At 44.8% G+C, this 17,444-nt stretch overlaps 1 protein-coding gene across 1 annotated transcript in view; it reads left to right on the top strand.

Annotated features, from left to right (window-relative positions):
- Positions 1-566: 566 nt before the first annotated feature.
- Positions 567-17,444, top strand: part of NTSR1 (neurotensin receptor 1) — a 100,151-nt gene continuing 83,273 nt past the window's right edge. The window contains exon 1 of the mRNA XM_044986171.1: positions 567-1,340. Coding sequence (XP_044842106.1) covers positions 666-1,340 — 675 coding nt within the window. The 5' untranslated portion in view covers positions 567-665. The remainder of the gene's footprint in view (positions 1,341-17,444) is intronic.

Genomic DNA, 17,444 nt, shown 5'->3' with positions numbered 1-17,444 from the left:
CGACTCGGGCATGTTTTGGTGCACGAGGCGGGAGGCGTGTTCACGGTGTAGGAACAAGCCTTTGGCAGCGCAGGGTCCAAACGTGGCTGGATCCGGGAGAAATCCACGTGCTGGGTCCGGGTTTTTGCGGCACGTGTGCTCCGGGGGGGGGGGTGTACATCGGGGTCTGGGTTCAGATCGGTCTAGCAGGAGGACCCAGCCTTGCCATTTGAGCCAGGGGGGGGGGGGGATGAGTAGGATCCGCCAGGCTCCATCTCGATCCGGCTTTTCCCTTTTTCCAGTTGGTTCACATCACACGCCACTCGCTGCCCAGCTCCGGCGGGCTGTGTGAGAGCGACCCCCGCCCCGCTGCAGCCCCCTTGGTGCGGTTCGCATCTGGGGCGGGGGAGGGGGGGCGGGAGCAGCCTTGGGAGCCAGACGCGGGCGGAGGGGAGAGCCCAGCGCAGCCCCTTGTGCCGCCCGCCGGAGGCTGCTCCTCCCGTGGATTTTGTGAATCGAGCTGGGCGGGCTCTCGCTCCCCCTCCGGGCGCCGCCTTCTCCGGCGCATTTAAACGAGCCAAGTTTCCACTCCGCGTCTTAGCGGCAGCGTCCCGCCCTCGCAGCCTGGCTGGTGCCGAGCGCTGGGTACCACGCGGGGCAGCCTCCTTCGCCGAGCATCCCTGGCCATGCACCTGAACGCAACTTCTCCGTGGCAGCACCCGGGCCCGTTTCACCTGCAGCCCGCGGGCGAGGCGGCTGGGAACGTCTCCAACAGCTCGGACCCGTACTCCGAAGGGCCGGACGAGGAAGACCTGGATGTCAACACCGACATCTACTCCAAAGTCATGGTCACGGTCATCTACCTGGCGCTCTTCCTGGTGGGCACCGTCGGGAACTCCATCACCGCCTACACCCTGGTGCGCAAGAAGTCCCTGCAGAATCTGCAGAGCACCGTGCACTACCACCTGGCCAGCCTGGCTTTCTCTGACCTGCTCATCTTCCTCCTGTGCATGCCCATCGAGCTGTACAACTTCATCTGGGTGCACCACCCCTGGGCCTTCGGGGACGCCGTCTGCAAAGGCTACTATTTCCTGAGGGACGCCTGCACCTACGCCACGGCCCTCAACATCGCCAGCCTCAGCGTGGAGAGGTACATGGCCATCTGCCACCCCTTCAAAGCCAAGAGCATCATGTCCAGGAGCAGGACCAAGAAGTTCATCAGCTGCATCTGGGTGGCCTCCTTCCTGCTGGCCATCCCCATGATCTTCACCATGGGCGAGATCTATGGCGCGGACCAGCAGCCGGACTCTCTGATCTGTACCACCATTGTGGAAGCCTCTACGCTTAAGACTGTCATTCAGGTGAGTTTCCCTGTGTTCCTTTGTGTTCATGCTAGGAGCTGACTGCATGTAGCTACACTGGAGATCAGTGATCAGTAAGGTGCTTTGACTGATTGATTGACTTTTTTTTTTAACCTAGCAGCTGCTGGCTTTCCTAGAGAACAACAGCTGACAGCAGCTCTGTAGACCATGGTCACTCACTGACCTGGCTGTGTTGCAAGCCCGTGCTCTGGCTCAGTGGTTCTCAATCTCTCCAGACCACCGTACCCCTTTCAGGAGTCTGATTTGTCTTGCACACCCCCAAGTTTCACCTCACTTAAAAACGACTTGCTGACAAAATCAGACATAAAAATAGAAAAGTGTCAGAGCACACTAGTACTGAACAATTGCTGACTTTCTCATTTTTACCATATAATTATAAAATAAATCGATTGAAATGTAAGTACAATATTTATATTCCAATGTGATATTTGAGCCTGTTTTTTTCACTTGTGAACCTTGTCTGAAGCATGTAACTTAGCTTCACAGGGCCCCTTGTGGTGTGGGACCCCCGGTAATTGCCATGTTTGACACCTTGTAATGCTGGCTCTGCACTTGTGATCCACCTAAACCCATCCCATGACTATCTGGGGGTTGCAGTCCTCAGGCTGAGGAACACTGATCTAGATGAGATGAGTACTCCCTGGAAGATCTCTGCATACTCCCAGGGGTACACATACCCCGGGCTGAGAACCACTGTTCTAGCTGACATTGTAAACTGGCAAAGCTTTGTAGATGTGCTTTGTGTGAGCCTCAGCATTAGTCACCCTTTGCACTTCTACGACTGAGGGTAAGTCCCATGAAATGGTCTCTGGAGAGTAGAAGGTGGTGGTGTTCCAGGTGAACATGTGCCTACTTTTATTGCAGGCTGCTGCCTGGCCAAAGAGGGGGGCAGGGTGGGAGGAGGAGAAGAATTGACATACTGCTCCCTTTCCAGCTTTAACAATGTAATTTATTTAGAAGTCAGATTACTTCTGGGAACAAACGCATCCATCCATCCATCCTGTGCAATTTTTTGTGCATAAAAGAAGCAAAGGTCTTTTCCGATCTATCTTGGGGCTTGATTCTGATCTTGCACTGGTGTAAATGAGAAGTAACTCCACTGAAGCCGATGGAATTATACCCAGGCAAATCCAGGTGTTCGTGAGATCAGACTAAGGTCCAACATCTGCTTCAGCCAAACTAGCATCTCTCCGCTGCACTTCAGCAAGTAGCAGAAACGGTTTCTAAAGTAGACACTGGTGACTTGGCTCTCTGTAAATTCAGGGGAAAACAAGGCCAGTTCCCCATTTTAATAATGTCTCCAGTGCTCAGTGCTGTTGGGGCCAGACCCTCAGCTGGTGTAAAGTGGCAAAACTCCATTGGATGAGGACATGGGCTCCTGTGTCCTGTATGTTACTGTTTTCACTTTACAGCAGCCGTTAACCACTGGAATAAATACAATCCCACCCTTTGACTCTGACTTTTCTGAGTTCTGTATATTTCTCTTGCACCTGCTCTTAACTTGTCATGGTATCAAGGAAACATAGATTTCCTTTCTTCCAATCTTCAAATTACATTTCTCTGCTGATATCACCGCATTTCCTCCCTATGGCAACAGAACATAATTTCCCAAAGTTATGGCTCATGTCACAATACAAACATTAAAAATGAACTAACTTGCAAGGCAAAGAGCTGCTATTTAAGCACAAATCGTTACTTGGAATAAATCAGGGTAGCTCCTTCAACTTCAGAGGAGCTATGCCACTTTACACAAACTGAAGATCTAACGCTATATAGTGTGCGGAATGGAATGCAGGATAACACAGTTTAGTCAGTGTTCTGTTTTCTTATGCACATTTTACTTTTACTTTTTGATGGAATTTCTAACTTTTCAAGGATATTTATGTCCTGGAGCAATACGCTTGAAAATGTAAGGAAACTGGACACAAACTAGAAGAAAAGAGAAATCAGCCTATGTAGTTTTTTCTGTTGATGCCAGTCTCAGCTCTGAGAACTTTTCAGGGTCTTGTCTTCTAGACATGAGTTTTCAGAGGGGTGGGAGTTAATCTCTAGCCAATTAGAGTTTAAAAGAGTATATAACCGCGTACACACAATCTTTTCTTTTTAAATACTCCTCAGACTAGTTCGTAGAGAGGGAATCATATTCAGTTAAATGGAAGCAAATCAGCACCCTTTTTTCCGATGAAGAGGGCTGAGATATGTGTGCTGAGCAGAAGACAGAGTATAGTACCTAACTTTCAACTTCAGATCAAGCAGCCCTCTTTTTTTTTTTTTTGGTCAGGCATCTTGTGGAATTCTGATGTCAGTTACTGCCCAGTGTATTTATCCAAACTTTTCTCATCTCTGAGGAGATGCAAGCTATCCTAATGGGAGACCAGTGTAATTGAAGTCTAGATATCTTGTATTTCAAATCATCTTCTGTTCAGGATTAAAAATGACATCCGATGGCTGGCTGTGGGGCTGAGGAGGTGGGTTTATCTCCTAATATGCATCTTCAGAGATTACAGATGACATACATTTCTAAGAAACTTTAATCATCATTGTTTAATATATATCTCCGTGCTTTGGAATATCAGTGTTGTATTATTTCAAACATGAAAGTGCAGGGGCATTAATTTATTACACAACAGGAAATGCATCACTTTGTGTGCAACTGACCAGTGTAGAAAAACGTATATTTTGTTTCGGGGTTTTCTAATTTCACTTGTGCACTAATTGAAAAAATGAAAAGGACATGATGATAACTTGTAATGTAAAACAGCAGCGGGCTTGGTATTCATTTATGTAGCACGGCAGCTTTCCCTATCTGGAGACCTAGATTTAAATGCTGATTTGCTCATGCGAGACGCTGTTTTAATGGCAGTTTAGTTTCTTTTAAACATACAATAAAGCAGCATGCAGTTCTTCGCTTTATGAAGCTAGAGGGGGAAAAAAACCAGGACTGAACAAGTAGAGATATTGCAAGTCAGGCTTGAAGTGAATTAATCAAGTTGAGTGGCACAGTGTGTGACAATGCATTCTCTCACAACATACAGGTCTGTGGCCTTGGGCAAGCCAATTAACCGCAAATCAGTTTTCCACACGTAAAATGGAAATAATGATATTGCACTTATCAGAGCTGGGTAAATACTGTTAAATAAATCACTTTTCCTGTTTGCAGGTTGTCTGCAAGCAGGTTATGATTTTCTTGAACTTGTTCATGATTCAATTAATTCTAAAATATTAGTTGTAAATAGTTTTTTGTTTTGTATCTGGCTTGCAAGCAGTTAATTGAAACTATTCCATAGTCAGAAACCAGTTTAAACTGTGGGGAATATCTTCGATTGGACACACAGGTGCACGGTATTGCTTCTGTTGCCCGATTGGATGAACATACCACTTAGAATCAATTTCTGGTGTGAATATTGGTATGTATTTAAAATCTGCTTTCTGCAAATGTTTGTCAATATTTGCTTAAAATTTGCAGTTTTTGGCAAACATTCCCACAATTAAATTAGAATATTCATGAACATAATGAAATGGCTGGAGATGGGACACTAGATGGGGAGGGCTCTTGAGTTGCTGCAGAGAATTCTTTCCCAGGTATCTGCCTGGTGGGTCTTGCTCACATGCTCAGAGTCTTACTGATCGCCATATTTGGGGCTGGGGAGGAATTTTCCCTGATGTCAGATTGGCAGAGACCCTGGGGCTTTTTTTGCCTTCCTTTGCAGCATGGAGCATGGGTCATTTGCAGGTTTAAACTGGTGTAAATAGTGAATTCTCTGTAACTTGGAGTCTTTAAACCATGATTCGAGGACTTCAGTAACTCAGCCAGAGGTTAGGTGTCTGTTACAGGAGTGGATGGGGGATGTTCTGTGGTTTGTAAGGTGCAGGAGACCACACTAGATGATCATGGTGGTCCCTTCAGACCTTAAAGTCTGTGAGTCTATAAATTGAACCAATATTCATGACAGGTCTTTAGCATATGCCCTGTGCTTTAACACTTCTTAGTTAAGAAGGCTTTACTGAACGTTAATTAGTTAATCTTTTGATAGTAATTAAAATGCTCTTTGCTTTCTAAGGAATAATAAATGCAGTAAAAGTAATACATTAGATAATTCAACCTCCCTGCCCACAATTATACCAGATAGTTTAACAGTAATGCAGGACTTTAAACTCATCATGCCTTGAAGGGGTTAGCCCTGGAGAGCCTTTGATCTTTAATCTTACAGAATAGTGATGTTTCCCAGTTTTGTATGTCGCCATCTTTGCAGCTGCTTATGCTTATACTCTATCGTGTATCTTCATTGACCAGCCTTCAGTCTATTTGTCAATCCAGTGCATCTAACTTGCCTTTTGGCCTCAGTCTTGAACTTGGCAGCAGGCATTAAGTACATTGGAATTACATTATTTCAGTCTGTTTAATACTTTAACTGAAAGCCATCCTCTAACTGAAACTGCAGCCAATTGTTCACATAAACTAAAGCACCTCTCAAAACCATTTCCACACAGGCAAATTAATGTTTGGATGCCACGTCAGCTGGAGTAGGTTTTTAAAGCTACTCACCATGGGGGTAACAGGAAGAAGAGTTTTTGAGTGGGATGTTTGTTCTGCTCATTTTGCATGTTAATACCCAGAATGCTTTTGGCTATTTCATGGCACTGCTATTGTCCATGGGTCTGACTTTCAAACAAGGGAGGCATGTAACTGCATAAGGAAAAAGTAAGTGAAACTGTGTGCCAAATGCAGGCCTGGCCAGTGTGACTGCGTGCAAACTTGTAGTCACACTCGATGAGCAATTGCACGATTTATATATTAATCATTAACTCCAAGTGCAAATGAGACAGGCAATTGCACAAACATTTTCACACGTATACTTGTGCATCTAACTCAGTAATCAGGCCTTGTATTTACCCGTGCTGCAATAGTTTCAAAACCACTTTGCCTTCAGCCTTTATAAAAGAAGGCTCCATTTCTCCTCACAATAGGACAGCTCTCCCATGATACTGTGCAAGCTGGCTGTGAGAGCCATTATTTCAGCCAGCAGTGCCCCCCGCCGCCACACACACACACACTCCCCCAGGCCTCCACCACATAGGTACAAGCTGCCCAGGATCATCTGTTGTCTTGGAAGGAGGGGACAGCCCGGATCCATCGCCCCAGTTATTGTCAGGGAAATACCTCCCACTTTCAAGTCTTCACATTTAGCTGGGTAGCGGTATTATGCTGTTTACACAGTAATAAAAATATGAAGAAACCACACGTGTACAGCTGAATCCCAAGTAACCGCGTTTACTCACTGTACACAACGTACCAAGCCTGGCTCTGTATAATATATCCTGCTGCTCGGGCTGATTTCTAGCTGCTTCTAAAACATAGAATGCGGAGGACATTGCTGTAGGGCTCAGAAACAATGTCTGAGCCCTACAGCGGGAGACCCCCCAAAAACTACATTGAAAAATCTTTGGCCAAAGGAGGGCATGAGGCCGCAACACCTATCTCAGTGGTAAAGCCAGCAGTGCACTATCTCAACCCACAGTGCTGCCCCAGAGTCCTGCTCCTTCCTAGCTTACAAGGGAGATGGGTGGTGCACATGTGGTAGAGAGAGGACAGATGGCTCTTGCTCTCTCTCTCTCTCTGCTACCCTCATACATATCTTGGTCAACTAACGCACACGCCGGGGATAGCAGCACTTAGAGCTGCTCTCATGGTGCAACCAAAGTTATAATCACTTTGATTTAAAAAAAAAATCCCCCAATTGTTCCAGTGAAGGAACAGTGTATTGGAGGAGTCAATGGAGTTTGTAGGGCAAATATAGCATTGCAGGTCCTGAGTGATGGGAACCTCTTCTCAGCCTCGGTACTGACTTCAGCCTGCTTCTTCCTTTAGGGATGACCGTAATTCACTGTGGCCAGATATCCAAGTACCTGACGCATGTGGATGTGCCATTTATTTGCACAGACAGCTGGCGCAAGTCCCCTTGTTACAATACACGGCGATAGACTCTGAGCTGCAGTAAAATGGTGTCGCTCCATCGACTTCAAGGATCTGGCCTATGCTTGGCAGTGTCGAAAGGGCTCAGCGCGTGTGAAAAGGTGTCAGGGAAAGTGACTGTGTTCCAAGTGCACAACTCTGTGCAACAGGGGGCAAAAAGCTGAATTTCTACATGCTCGTCTGCTCTGAGACATAAGTGGTGAGAATCTACCTCTCAGAACGCACATGTGTTTCTCACCACCTGTTTCTAATACAGAGAGCTGTTCTGCGACTCCTCAAAGGTTTTGGCGGGCAGTTATAGTAATGCAGCTCCTAGTCCCACGATCCTTGTATGGAAGTCGTTTGCCTATCTCTCCAAATCCCTTGTTTATTATGTGTCACAGTGTCTGCAGACTGTTAAGGTACTTGGTACAGTACATAATCCTTCGTATGAAAGAATAGGCTTCATAACTAACCATTCTGTTTTATTTCTACCTGCTCTCAATGTCATGCCCGTTCCAGAGTGCCTTCAGGGGAACTTAATGAGTGGAACTGGAAAAAGTGAGTCAGGTTTCAGGATAGAAATCATAGGGTTAGAAGGGACCGTGAGGGTCTAACCCCCTGCAAAGATGCAGGATTTGTCGTGTCTAAACCATCCAAGACAGACGGCTGTCCAGCTGCTCTTTGAGGATTTCCAGTGAATGATCTTCCACAACCCTCAGAGGAGTCTGCTCCGTTGTCTTACTGGTCTTACAGCTAGGGAGTTTTTCCTGAGATTTAATCTAAATCTGCTGTGCCGTAGTTTGGATGCACTGCCTCTTGTCCTGCCCTCTGTGGCAAAAAAGAACAACTTTTCTCCATCTTTTTTATGGCAGCCTTTCAAGGATCTGAAGACCACTATCATATCCCCCCTTAATCTCCTCTTTTCCAAACTAAACATACCCAGTTCCTACAGCCTTTGCTCATATGGCTGGCATTAGCTTTGATCATCTTTGTTGCTCACCTCTGGATGCTTTTTAGTTTCTCTACACCTAGATTGGTGAAGAACTAGAGAATCAGAAATACAAGACTGGGCCAGCAGAGCCTCAGCATGGAAGCTTGGTCTCTCAGTATGTTCCTCAAAGTTATGATGTCTGTAGCTCTGACCACCTGCTGCATCTCTTAGTGCTAATGGAAACTCACTACTTCCCGGAGTCTACTGCCTATCCCAAATGCTACCCCGCCTCCATCCTTCAAGTCTCACTTCTATAAATGTATTTTTTCTGTGAAGTCTATAAAGTAACCTCAGTCCTCCCATATTACAAGCACTGCAGTTGACCTCAGTGCAGCCCTTACGTTATATTCTTCCCTAGGGAAGGGTACTGGCCATGATCTTGAGCTGACACAGGAATGTTCAGCATAGATCAGGAGCGTGTGCATGCAAAACTGGTGATTTTGGCAATTGACGCCCGCTGCCCTCAGCCCAGAGGGGTCATTCCAGCAGCCAGAAATCACTGGGGTGCAAGGGAGTCCCAGTCTTTCCTCCTTTTCCCTTGTCATGTCCTCCAGCAGAAGGTGTCTTGAAGACCAGCTGTGGTGACTCTGCACTAGAGCTGGGCAGGAAAGGGTTTTTTCCCATCCCAAAAGAATTATTGCAATTTAAATAAATAAACAAATCTTATTCTGCATCAGGATAAAACTGAGACCTTTGGAAATTTTTCAGTGAAAAACTGGAGAGGCAAAGAGACACTCACCCCAAAATAGCCAATAGCATGTGGCTTGTACACTCTCTGAGATATGGGAGACCCAGGTTCAAGTCCCTGGTAAGAACCAGGCAGGGGTGTATCTATCTCCTTCCTGCCACTGCTCCCTGACATTCCATCCTGGACCCGAGAAACCTCTCCTCTGACAAAGTTTCATCACAACTGGTAAATTCCCATGAAAAGTTTCAGTTTTCACGAACTGGCATTTTCCATCAAAAAACCTTGTTGTTAAATTCCCGACCAACTCCCCTCTCCACCACCTGAATAGTTCTTCTAAAAGACGAATCCTCCGGGGGCTGGGTGAGGCAGGTTAGCTCTGGTGGAACTGCAGGAAGCTCCCCTCCCAGAGGGCAGGTTTCTGGCCATTTTCTTCTGTTTGTCGGCAAAAGGGCAGGTATATCTATGGCACGGTGTAAAAAACAAACAATCGGTGACGGAAGCTCTCTGCAGACCACTAAAACAAAATGGTCAGTTCCCATTTGTGTTTGTACCTATGTCAAACCAGAGTGACTCTATAACTTCAGTACAGACATTCTGGATTTACACCAGTGTAACTTAGGTGAATGCGCCTACACTCTTGTCCTTGCATTAGCATAACTTTTAGTTTTAAAACTTTAGTGCTGTTAAAGGTAAATTACTCAACACTCTTACATGCAGCAGTGGGAAACTGAACCCATTTTAGAAAAGTTTTCTGTCACCAAGGCTTGGTCTATATGCATGTAGCTATCTCGGTTAGGGGTCTGTTTGATTTTTTTTCTTCACATTGAAATAGTTATACCAGTACAAATCCTAGAGTGGATGCAGTTATATTGGTATAAAGCTACCTTTATACTGGTATAGTTTCCCATATGGGAAGAGCTATATAAAGCATCATTATCCTGATATAATTATGTCCACACTAAAGGGATTGCACACTTGAACTAGTCTGCCACAGGTAGAGTGGCACAACTTTTTTGTAGATAGGCAAGCTAGGGGGCTTGATTCTCTACTGTTTTGCATCTTATGTGGCCATGTAGACTCCAGCACAGCAATTAAGCACCTGTTTAACTTTAAGCACATGCTTAAGTCTTATGTAAATACTCAGTTGCTGTGCTGAGTAGGGATGGAGCCCTGAACTGGGGTGTTCCACCTGTATGCCGCAAGTGCAGAAAGGGGGTAAAATGCGATCACTAATGCAAACAAAGAGAATTCTGAGATGTTAGCATTTTGCACTTTCTCTTGCAGGTGAAAGCCATTCTGCAAGGTGCAGGACAGTGAAGAATCAGGCTCGGTGATTTGAATTTTTCCTTTTAATAATGAAACATTTTGTTAAGCAGAGAATTAAACATACAAGATATCAGCTCCTCAAAGCAACCGCATCAACAAAGGCAGCTGATCTTGGTTGCCAAGTGCGGCATTAGCCAAGAATGACTAATCCTAGCCCCTTTGCACTGCAGCCGTCCTTATCGCTGGATCTAAATTAAATAAGCGCATGCTTTCATTGCGTTATGTAACCCCTTGGTTTGCCGTGTTGTGGCAGTTCTTACACAATATTTTTTGTACTGATTTGAATTCATTTGATTTCTCTTTTCTCAGATGTCGGCTGTAGGGAATAAAAGAACAAGGAAATGTTGTGGCAGATCAATTTAGTTCTTAGGTTTTCCTCTTATTGACCGTTTGCAAAAAAGTGGGAAGGATTAAGTTAATCTACTGGCTCCTCTACACAGAGGAAAGAAAACCCTGTAGTTGGCTTTAATCTTCTTCTGGATAATTTAAAACAGCTATTTAATTGTCTTTCCCCCATCCCTCCCTAAAAGGATTTTACTATGGTCTCTATACAGCATCTGCTTAAGCCAAACAGATGGCACCTTCACTTACTGACATTTAGAAATATTTCTCTGTTTCCTCTGCCCTGGGCATGTTCTGATGCCTATCAAAGGGGTAACGTTCCTGACACGCACCAGGTTTGATCTGCGCAGATATGATATGGTGCTAGATTTGCTTCCATCCGGCAGTCGCGATGATGGAGAATGCTGGTGCCATGTCTGGCAGGGAAAAAGCTTTTGGGGATCTTTGATGTTTAATTGCCCTGAACGTAATTTTTACATTTGCATTCCAATACTGCCATCTTTCCACTTCTTCCTGTTAACCATCGTTCTAGCATTGCTTTCAACATCATTGAAATCTTTCATGTTTTGTTTCTTTTCTGGGTCAAGAAGAAGGGGTTGCCCAATTCTCCATGTTCAGCTTGAGATACTTCTAACTTTCATCCATTTCTCCACACAGCAGGGTCTATCCCAGCAGAGAACATAGACATCTTGGGATCTGGGAAAGGGGCCTTTTGAACCTGAAGTGTTCATGGCAGCTTTAATGTAATTTTACTACCTTATAGAAGTCATGGAGTCAGTCACTGCAGGGGTACCCTGGAGCAGTGAGTATTCAGATGATATTGGTGATTGGCTACAGTTTCTGCATCTGGTAGGATTTTGCTCAGCCACCTTTCTGAGTGTCTTGAATGCCCAATGTTTCATGAGCAAGTGTCACACCTAATCCCCTTTCCTGCCCGCTAAAGGAATGCTGCTGCCTGGCAGCTTACCGCTATCCCTCCAGTATGACGACTTCACAATAACATGCTGCCGTCTATGTGTCCTTTGACACTGCTCCCTTGCCAAGGGCATAATCCACCTCCCGTTGAACTCCATGGGTGACTTTCCAATTGATTTCAGCAGGAAGTGGACCAGATGATGGCTCCCCATGCCTCTGTTTTCGTTGATATTTCTCACATCTTCCTAGTTGTCTGGTAGTGCTCACAATGTGCTGGGCCCCATTCAAATACAAAAGAAGACACAGTCCCTGCCCCAAGGAGCTTTCACTACTTGCTCTGGACAAACTCTCGTTGAGTTTTTCTTGTACTTAGGCACCTTTAAAGATGTTCAGCTGGGGGCAAAATTTAAACACTACATTCTAGGACATTAAACATCAAAGATTCCATATGCTTTCGGGGGTCTTTGATATCTTTATTGTGTGGAATGTAATTTTTACATTTGCATCCCCGTACCCTTTCAGAGCCATCAGGCAACTTGCTGAAGTCAATGTTTACAGTGTGGGATTAGGCTCAGTCTGCATTAGTAGCCTAAAAAGTGATCCGTTTTCTAGGCTTTAAATAATAGTATGAGAATATGGGTAGTGGAAGAGAGACATTTTTCCAAAGGGGCCCCCTCCTTTTGTGTGGCCACATCTGCATGTGGCATCCCTTTGTGTGCATAAAACTTCTTCTTATGGCCTGTTTGCATGCACAACTGCAGGCTTATTGCATGGGAAGTGCACATTTTACAGCTGCATTTTCAGAGGATACGTTGACCGTTGAATCTGGATTGTAAGGTTTTCATGGATTCAAACATGATTTTTTTTTAAAAAGTCAAATAAAATCAGGGTTTTAAATAGAAATCTAACCCATTTGTAATTTTTATGAGACCCTCTGGGCTTGACTCTCCTCTGCCCTGCTCTTTGTATCATCATTTATGCCCCTCCAAAGTGGGTGCAAAACTTTGTCTGATCTGGTACCATTTTTCTGTCCACTTTGCACAGGTGTAAATGGCAACAGAAAGTGCAAGGCAGTGGAGAATCCATCCCCATTTGGGCAGCTGCACACGCATAATTTGCACATACAAATAGCCAGTTGGGCATGTAACTGATCATTTACATATGCAATTATGCATGCAATTTTACATAAGCATGTGAAAAATCCAGCCCATGTGTGATCATCATTTATCTTAGAACTTCAGACTGAAAAGGAACCCTTCTCGGTCCATTTTTTCTGTGTGTGGCTCTCTTCTCTTCAGGTTCCCATATCACCCTCACCACCTTAAAACTAATGGAGAGAGACAGGCACATAAAAAAGTGGATTTATTGGAACTCCTCACACATGCTCTGCTGAACCTCATAAAATTGGCCAGAGGCAAAAGAAGCTCCCCCGTAGCCCCTTTATTTCAACACACCATTTCCAACTGATTGGGTTAATATTTTTGAAGGCATGTGTAGAAACTAAATTCAGACTTACCTTGCAGGGAGGAAAGAGTTAACAGCTCACTTCCCTACACTGTCTTAAGCCACTTCTGCGGCATTGTGTTCAGTACATAAGAGTCTTGCAAATAAAGTCCATTGATTTTCATTCATTCAATAGAGCACAAGTCAACACGAGTTTATTTTTTCACAGCTGATGGCCACTTAGTGAGGTAAGTGGATTACATGCCACTTTCTCTTCACTCACAGAATACTCCACGTGTACTTCAAGAAGCTAATCTATTATGTTCTGTGCTGGCTGGTTCCTAGCTGCAGCTCTCCTTTGCCATGCTTGCAATCTACTTTTCTCGGAGTCTGAAATAGATTTTGTCCAAGGACACTTTTCCATTGCCTTCATTGTTTGACAGAACAAGACGTAAGGTTCTGGCTTGCAGTTTGCTGAAAGCGCTCTGCAGCTCAACAAATCCAACAGCAATCCAAACTATTTACTCACATAGCTTTAAGAGTAGCATGAAAATCACAGTGATGGTGAAGGCCGTTCATATTTGATCATTAGTGTAATAGTCTCCATATATAGCAGATGCATTTGGTAAGTTTTGTGTGGCCAGAATTTTAACAAGGTGGTATCCTCACAACATTTTCCATCTCCGTGGTGGGTGGTGTGACATCTGCTGTCCAAAATACTCTGCTCTCTTCCAACCAAAATATTCTTCAGTTAGATACTCATCCTTTTAACACTTCATTCTTAACCAGTTTCTGCCCACACCACTGTGCATGGAGCCATCCTAAAGGGCTTGGGAAAATTAGAGAGATGATTCTTTGGGATATATAGTGATGAGACAGGTATAAAAGGTAGGGATTACTGCTCTATTTTGTAGCACTCTGAAAGGGAGATGTTTGGTGGTTGAGTGCACTAAGATTGAATTGCTCGTACAATAATCCTCTGCAAGTTGCATAAATACGCTAGGCCTGCTTCTTTTCTCCTGCTGATACTACACCATGTAATTCCATTAATTTCAGTTCCGCATACAGTGAGCAAAGCTGGTTGGGGAGGAAAAGTTTCCCCTGAGGGGGATTTTTTTTTTTTAAGATTGTCAAGTTTTCTTTGAATTTTTTTTTCCAGTTTTCTGCAACTGAAATTTTTTTTTTGTTTCACTGAAAAATGTCAGGTTTGGGGTTTTCCAGTGAAAACTGGAAATTTTCACAAGATTTCTCATTTCCTAGACAGGCTATTTTCTGTCAAGTGTTTGGATGGAAATGTTTCAAGCTGATCTTGGTGTAAAACATAGTGTTGAACATAAACCAATGGGACACATCCTCAGCTGGTGTAAATCAAAGCTCTGTGGGAGTCAGTCGGGCTACAGGGAGGATTTTTCTCATTGACTTCAGTGATGTTCCTCCTAATTTACATGGTTGTAGTTGACAAGAGAGACAGGCCCTGTGCTGCTGAATAATTGTTATAAGAGAAAAACCATTTTCACTGGAGGCATCATTGCCTGCGTTCTCCCCACTCCCAGACAGTGGATTTACATTTCGCCGCTATTGCATCTTCTGCAGTAAATTTCTTTCATAAAGCCTTCCCGTTGTCACATTGCCAAGTCCATTTCTTTAAGTATACAAAATAGAAGAACAGACTGGGAGGAATCTGAATTCTGCACCATTTTCAGCCCTCTCTCTACAATACCCTCCTGTGCACTCCAGTTTCAATTACTCCCCTTGGATAACACAGGCTGAATCTAGGGCCATTGCTATTAGGACCAGCACATAATCTAGTGGGATATGATTTTACCTTGCTTTAGAAGATTTTCCTCCTCCTGCAGGCCATCCTTCGATTCTAACTTTTGCTTTGAAATTAATGCTGTGGCTTACTGTATGCTGATCACAACTCACTAAGCCTTCAAAGCAATTTGTGGGGGCTTCTCTGGCATGGATAATGGACATATGTTGACTCAATTCCTCCCAAGCCTTGCACTTGTGTAGTTATTTATACCATTCGATGACACTGAAAGGCAACACATTCAAAAGTCATAAAAGGAAATGCTTTTCTACGCAGCGTAATCCACACTTTCTGCCACAAGGTATAATAGAGGCCAGGAAGGTTAAAAAAAGAAAAAGATTGGCTATTTCAGGCTAATCAGTCAACAGTTAATTAGATGGGATAAGAGTTATTAGGTTGGATAATAAATCTACATGATTGAGGGCATAAACCAAAGAATCTTTGACTGAGATCAGGAAGACGCTTCCCCTATGAGTAAGTTATTCCAGGATTGTCCACTCTGGGATATCTTGCACCTTTCTCAAAGCACCTGTGCCAGAGAGAGGTTGAAGGACTGAATACACCACTAGTCTATCCCAGTCGGGCAGTTCCTGTTCCATGATAGAATTTCACTCTTTGGCATTTCTGAGACTATTGTGCAAGGTTAGAAGGTTGCCATTTCAGTCATTTTCTCTAGGCAAGTCGTGTGTTCAAACCCTATGTCTATTCTTTAGGAAGAGCCATCCACTGGACACGCTGGTTAGACAAGTGGAGAGCTGAGAATTCGGCTTTTCTGCTGCACTGTGTTTTATTACTTCATCCTCTCAAGCCATATGTCTGGTTATGGCATCGGTTGCATCCTGTCTGATGTGACTGATCTGTGGGGCAGGAAGGATGATTTGGTGCAGCGATATTCAGACTCAGGCTCTTGAGCCACGAGTGGCTCTTTACTGTGTCTCCGGCAGCTCTTTGTGCAGCACATGATATTAAAACACTACTAGTACTATAGTCAATGAAACAATGAATTCACACAACTGTGGCTCTTTTGGGTAATGGTGATCGCTAATTTTGCTCCTGAACCAGTGTGGTCTGAGTATCACTGGTCTAGTGGTTAGGACAGTAGTTTAGGACTTGGGAGAGCTGGGTTCAAGTGTCTGCTCTGCCACAGACTTCCTGTGTGACCTTGGGAAAGTCACTTAACCCCTCTCTGCCTCATTTCGCCATCTGTAAAATGAAGGGAAGAGAGATTATCCCCTTCACATTTTTTGTTGTCAGGTTAGATACATTAAACACTGTGAGGTGGTCAGACACTATGGTTATGGGAGCCATGTAAGTACTGTAGCCCCTTTGGCACAAGCAGTTAGCTAATATTGGGGCCTTGCCAGCTTGTTTCCATTACAAAGAGAAATGAATGAGATGACTCAGGTATAGTGTTTGTTACAATACTATTTATTTGCAGAGAATGTACACAAAGTCTTGTTTCCCTGAACACAGTATGAGTCAAATAGAAGGAGGCAGTTTCTTTGCTCTCAGCTTCCAAGTCTGTGCCCCATGGAGCTCTGTCTCAGTTCCCTCTGAGGGCCGCATTCACAATTGCTTCTCTGGATGTCCGCTCGCTTTCCTTCCCTCGCCCCAGCATTTGCAGTCAGGGAACATATCAGCCCACATGGCTCAGCTTCTGATCAGGCCTTTCCTGGTGGCCCATTGTCTTGGGCAGTGGCTTCTACCATTTACAGCTATCTCACTCCCTAAAGGGGCTTAATTGCTCATACCATTTAGGCTGAAAGAAAGGTACTTTGCCTGCTTACCTCCTTCAAACAGGTCTATGATTGATCTATAGGTCAAAGCCCTGCTTGATGGCAGCATTAACCTCTCCCAGCATAACAGGACTTAAGTGTCTACCCAGAACTTAGCACAATGGGACTTGGATCTTGATTGGGATTCCAAGGTGCTACCGTACTATAAAGAAGAATACAGATGTATGGTGCTGAATAAATAACTAAATTAAGTCTCATCTCATATCTGATACATCCTTTTAGGGGAATATATCCTGCCCATACTAAGTATGAATTTAATCAGTCTATAACTACATTAATATGACTGTGTGATGCCAACAATACTAATATGATTTTGTTTTATCTGCCGCTTTAAGAGTTTTGGGAAACTGTCTTATGAAATGCAGCTCACACTGACTCTGAAAGCAGAGCCAGCTCCAGGCTGTAGGGGGCGGCGGCAGGGAGGAGGGGAGCGCCCTGCTGGGAGCCGGCTGCGTGCTCTGTCTGCCCCAGCCTGTGCCAGGTCTGCAGCAAGCCCGGCAGCCGGCGTCCTTCCCTCCCCGCCGACCGGAGCGGCGCGGAACCCTCCCGGCAGGCGGCGCAGCAGGAGGGGCTGAGTGGTGAGCACCCTGGCTGAAGGAAGCCCTGGCTGCCCCCCTTCTCTCTCTCCCCCCTGCTCCCTTCCCCTCCCCTGGCTAGCCGGGGTGCGCACTCCACTGCCCGGGGCATGTCTGCAGCACAGGGAGTCCTGCTAGCCGAAAGTTTGCACCCTGGCTCTGGCTGCCCTGCAGGTTAGTTATTTATTTATTTTTGCTTCGCCGCTCCAGCTGCCCTGCAGGTTGTTTTTTTTCTTTT

The sequence above is a fragment of the Mauremys mutica genome, chromosome 13 (genome assembly GCF_020497125.1).
Source record: "Mauremys mutica isolate MM-2020 ecotype Southern chromosome 13, ASM2049712v1, whole genome shotgun sequence".
Classification (NCBI taxonomy): Eukaryota; Metazoa; Chordata; order Testudines; family Geoemydidae; genus Mauremys; species Mauremys mutica.
This window is presented reverse-complemented; position numbering and strand designations above follow the sequence as displayed.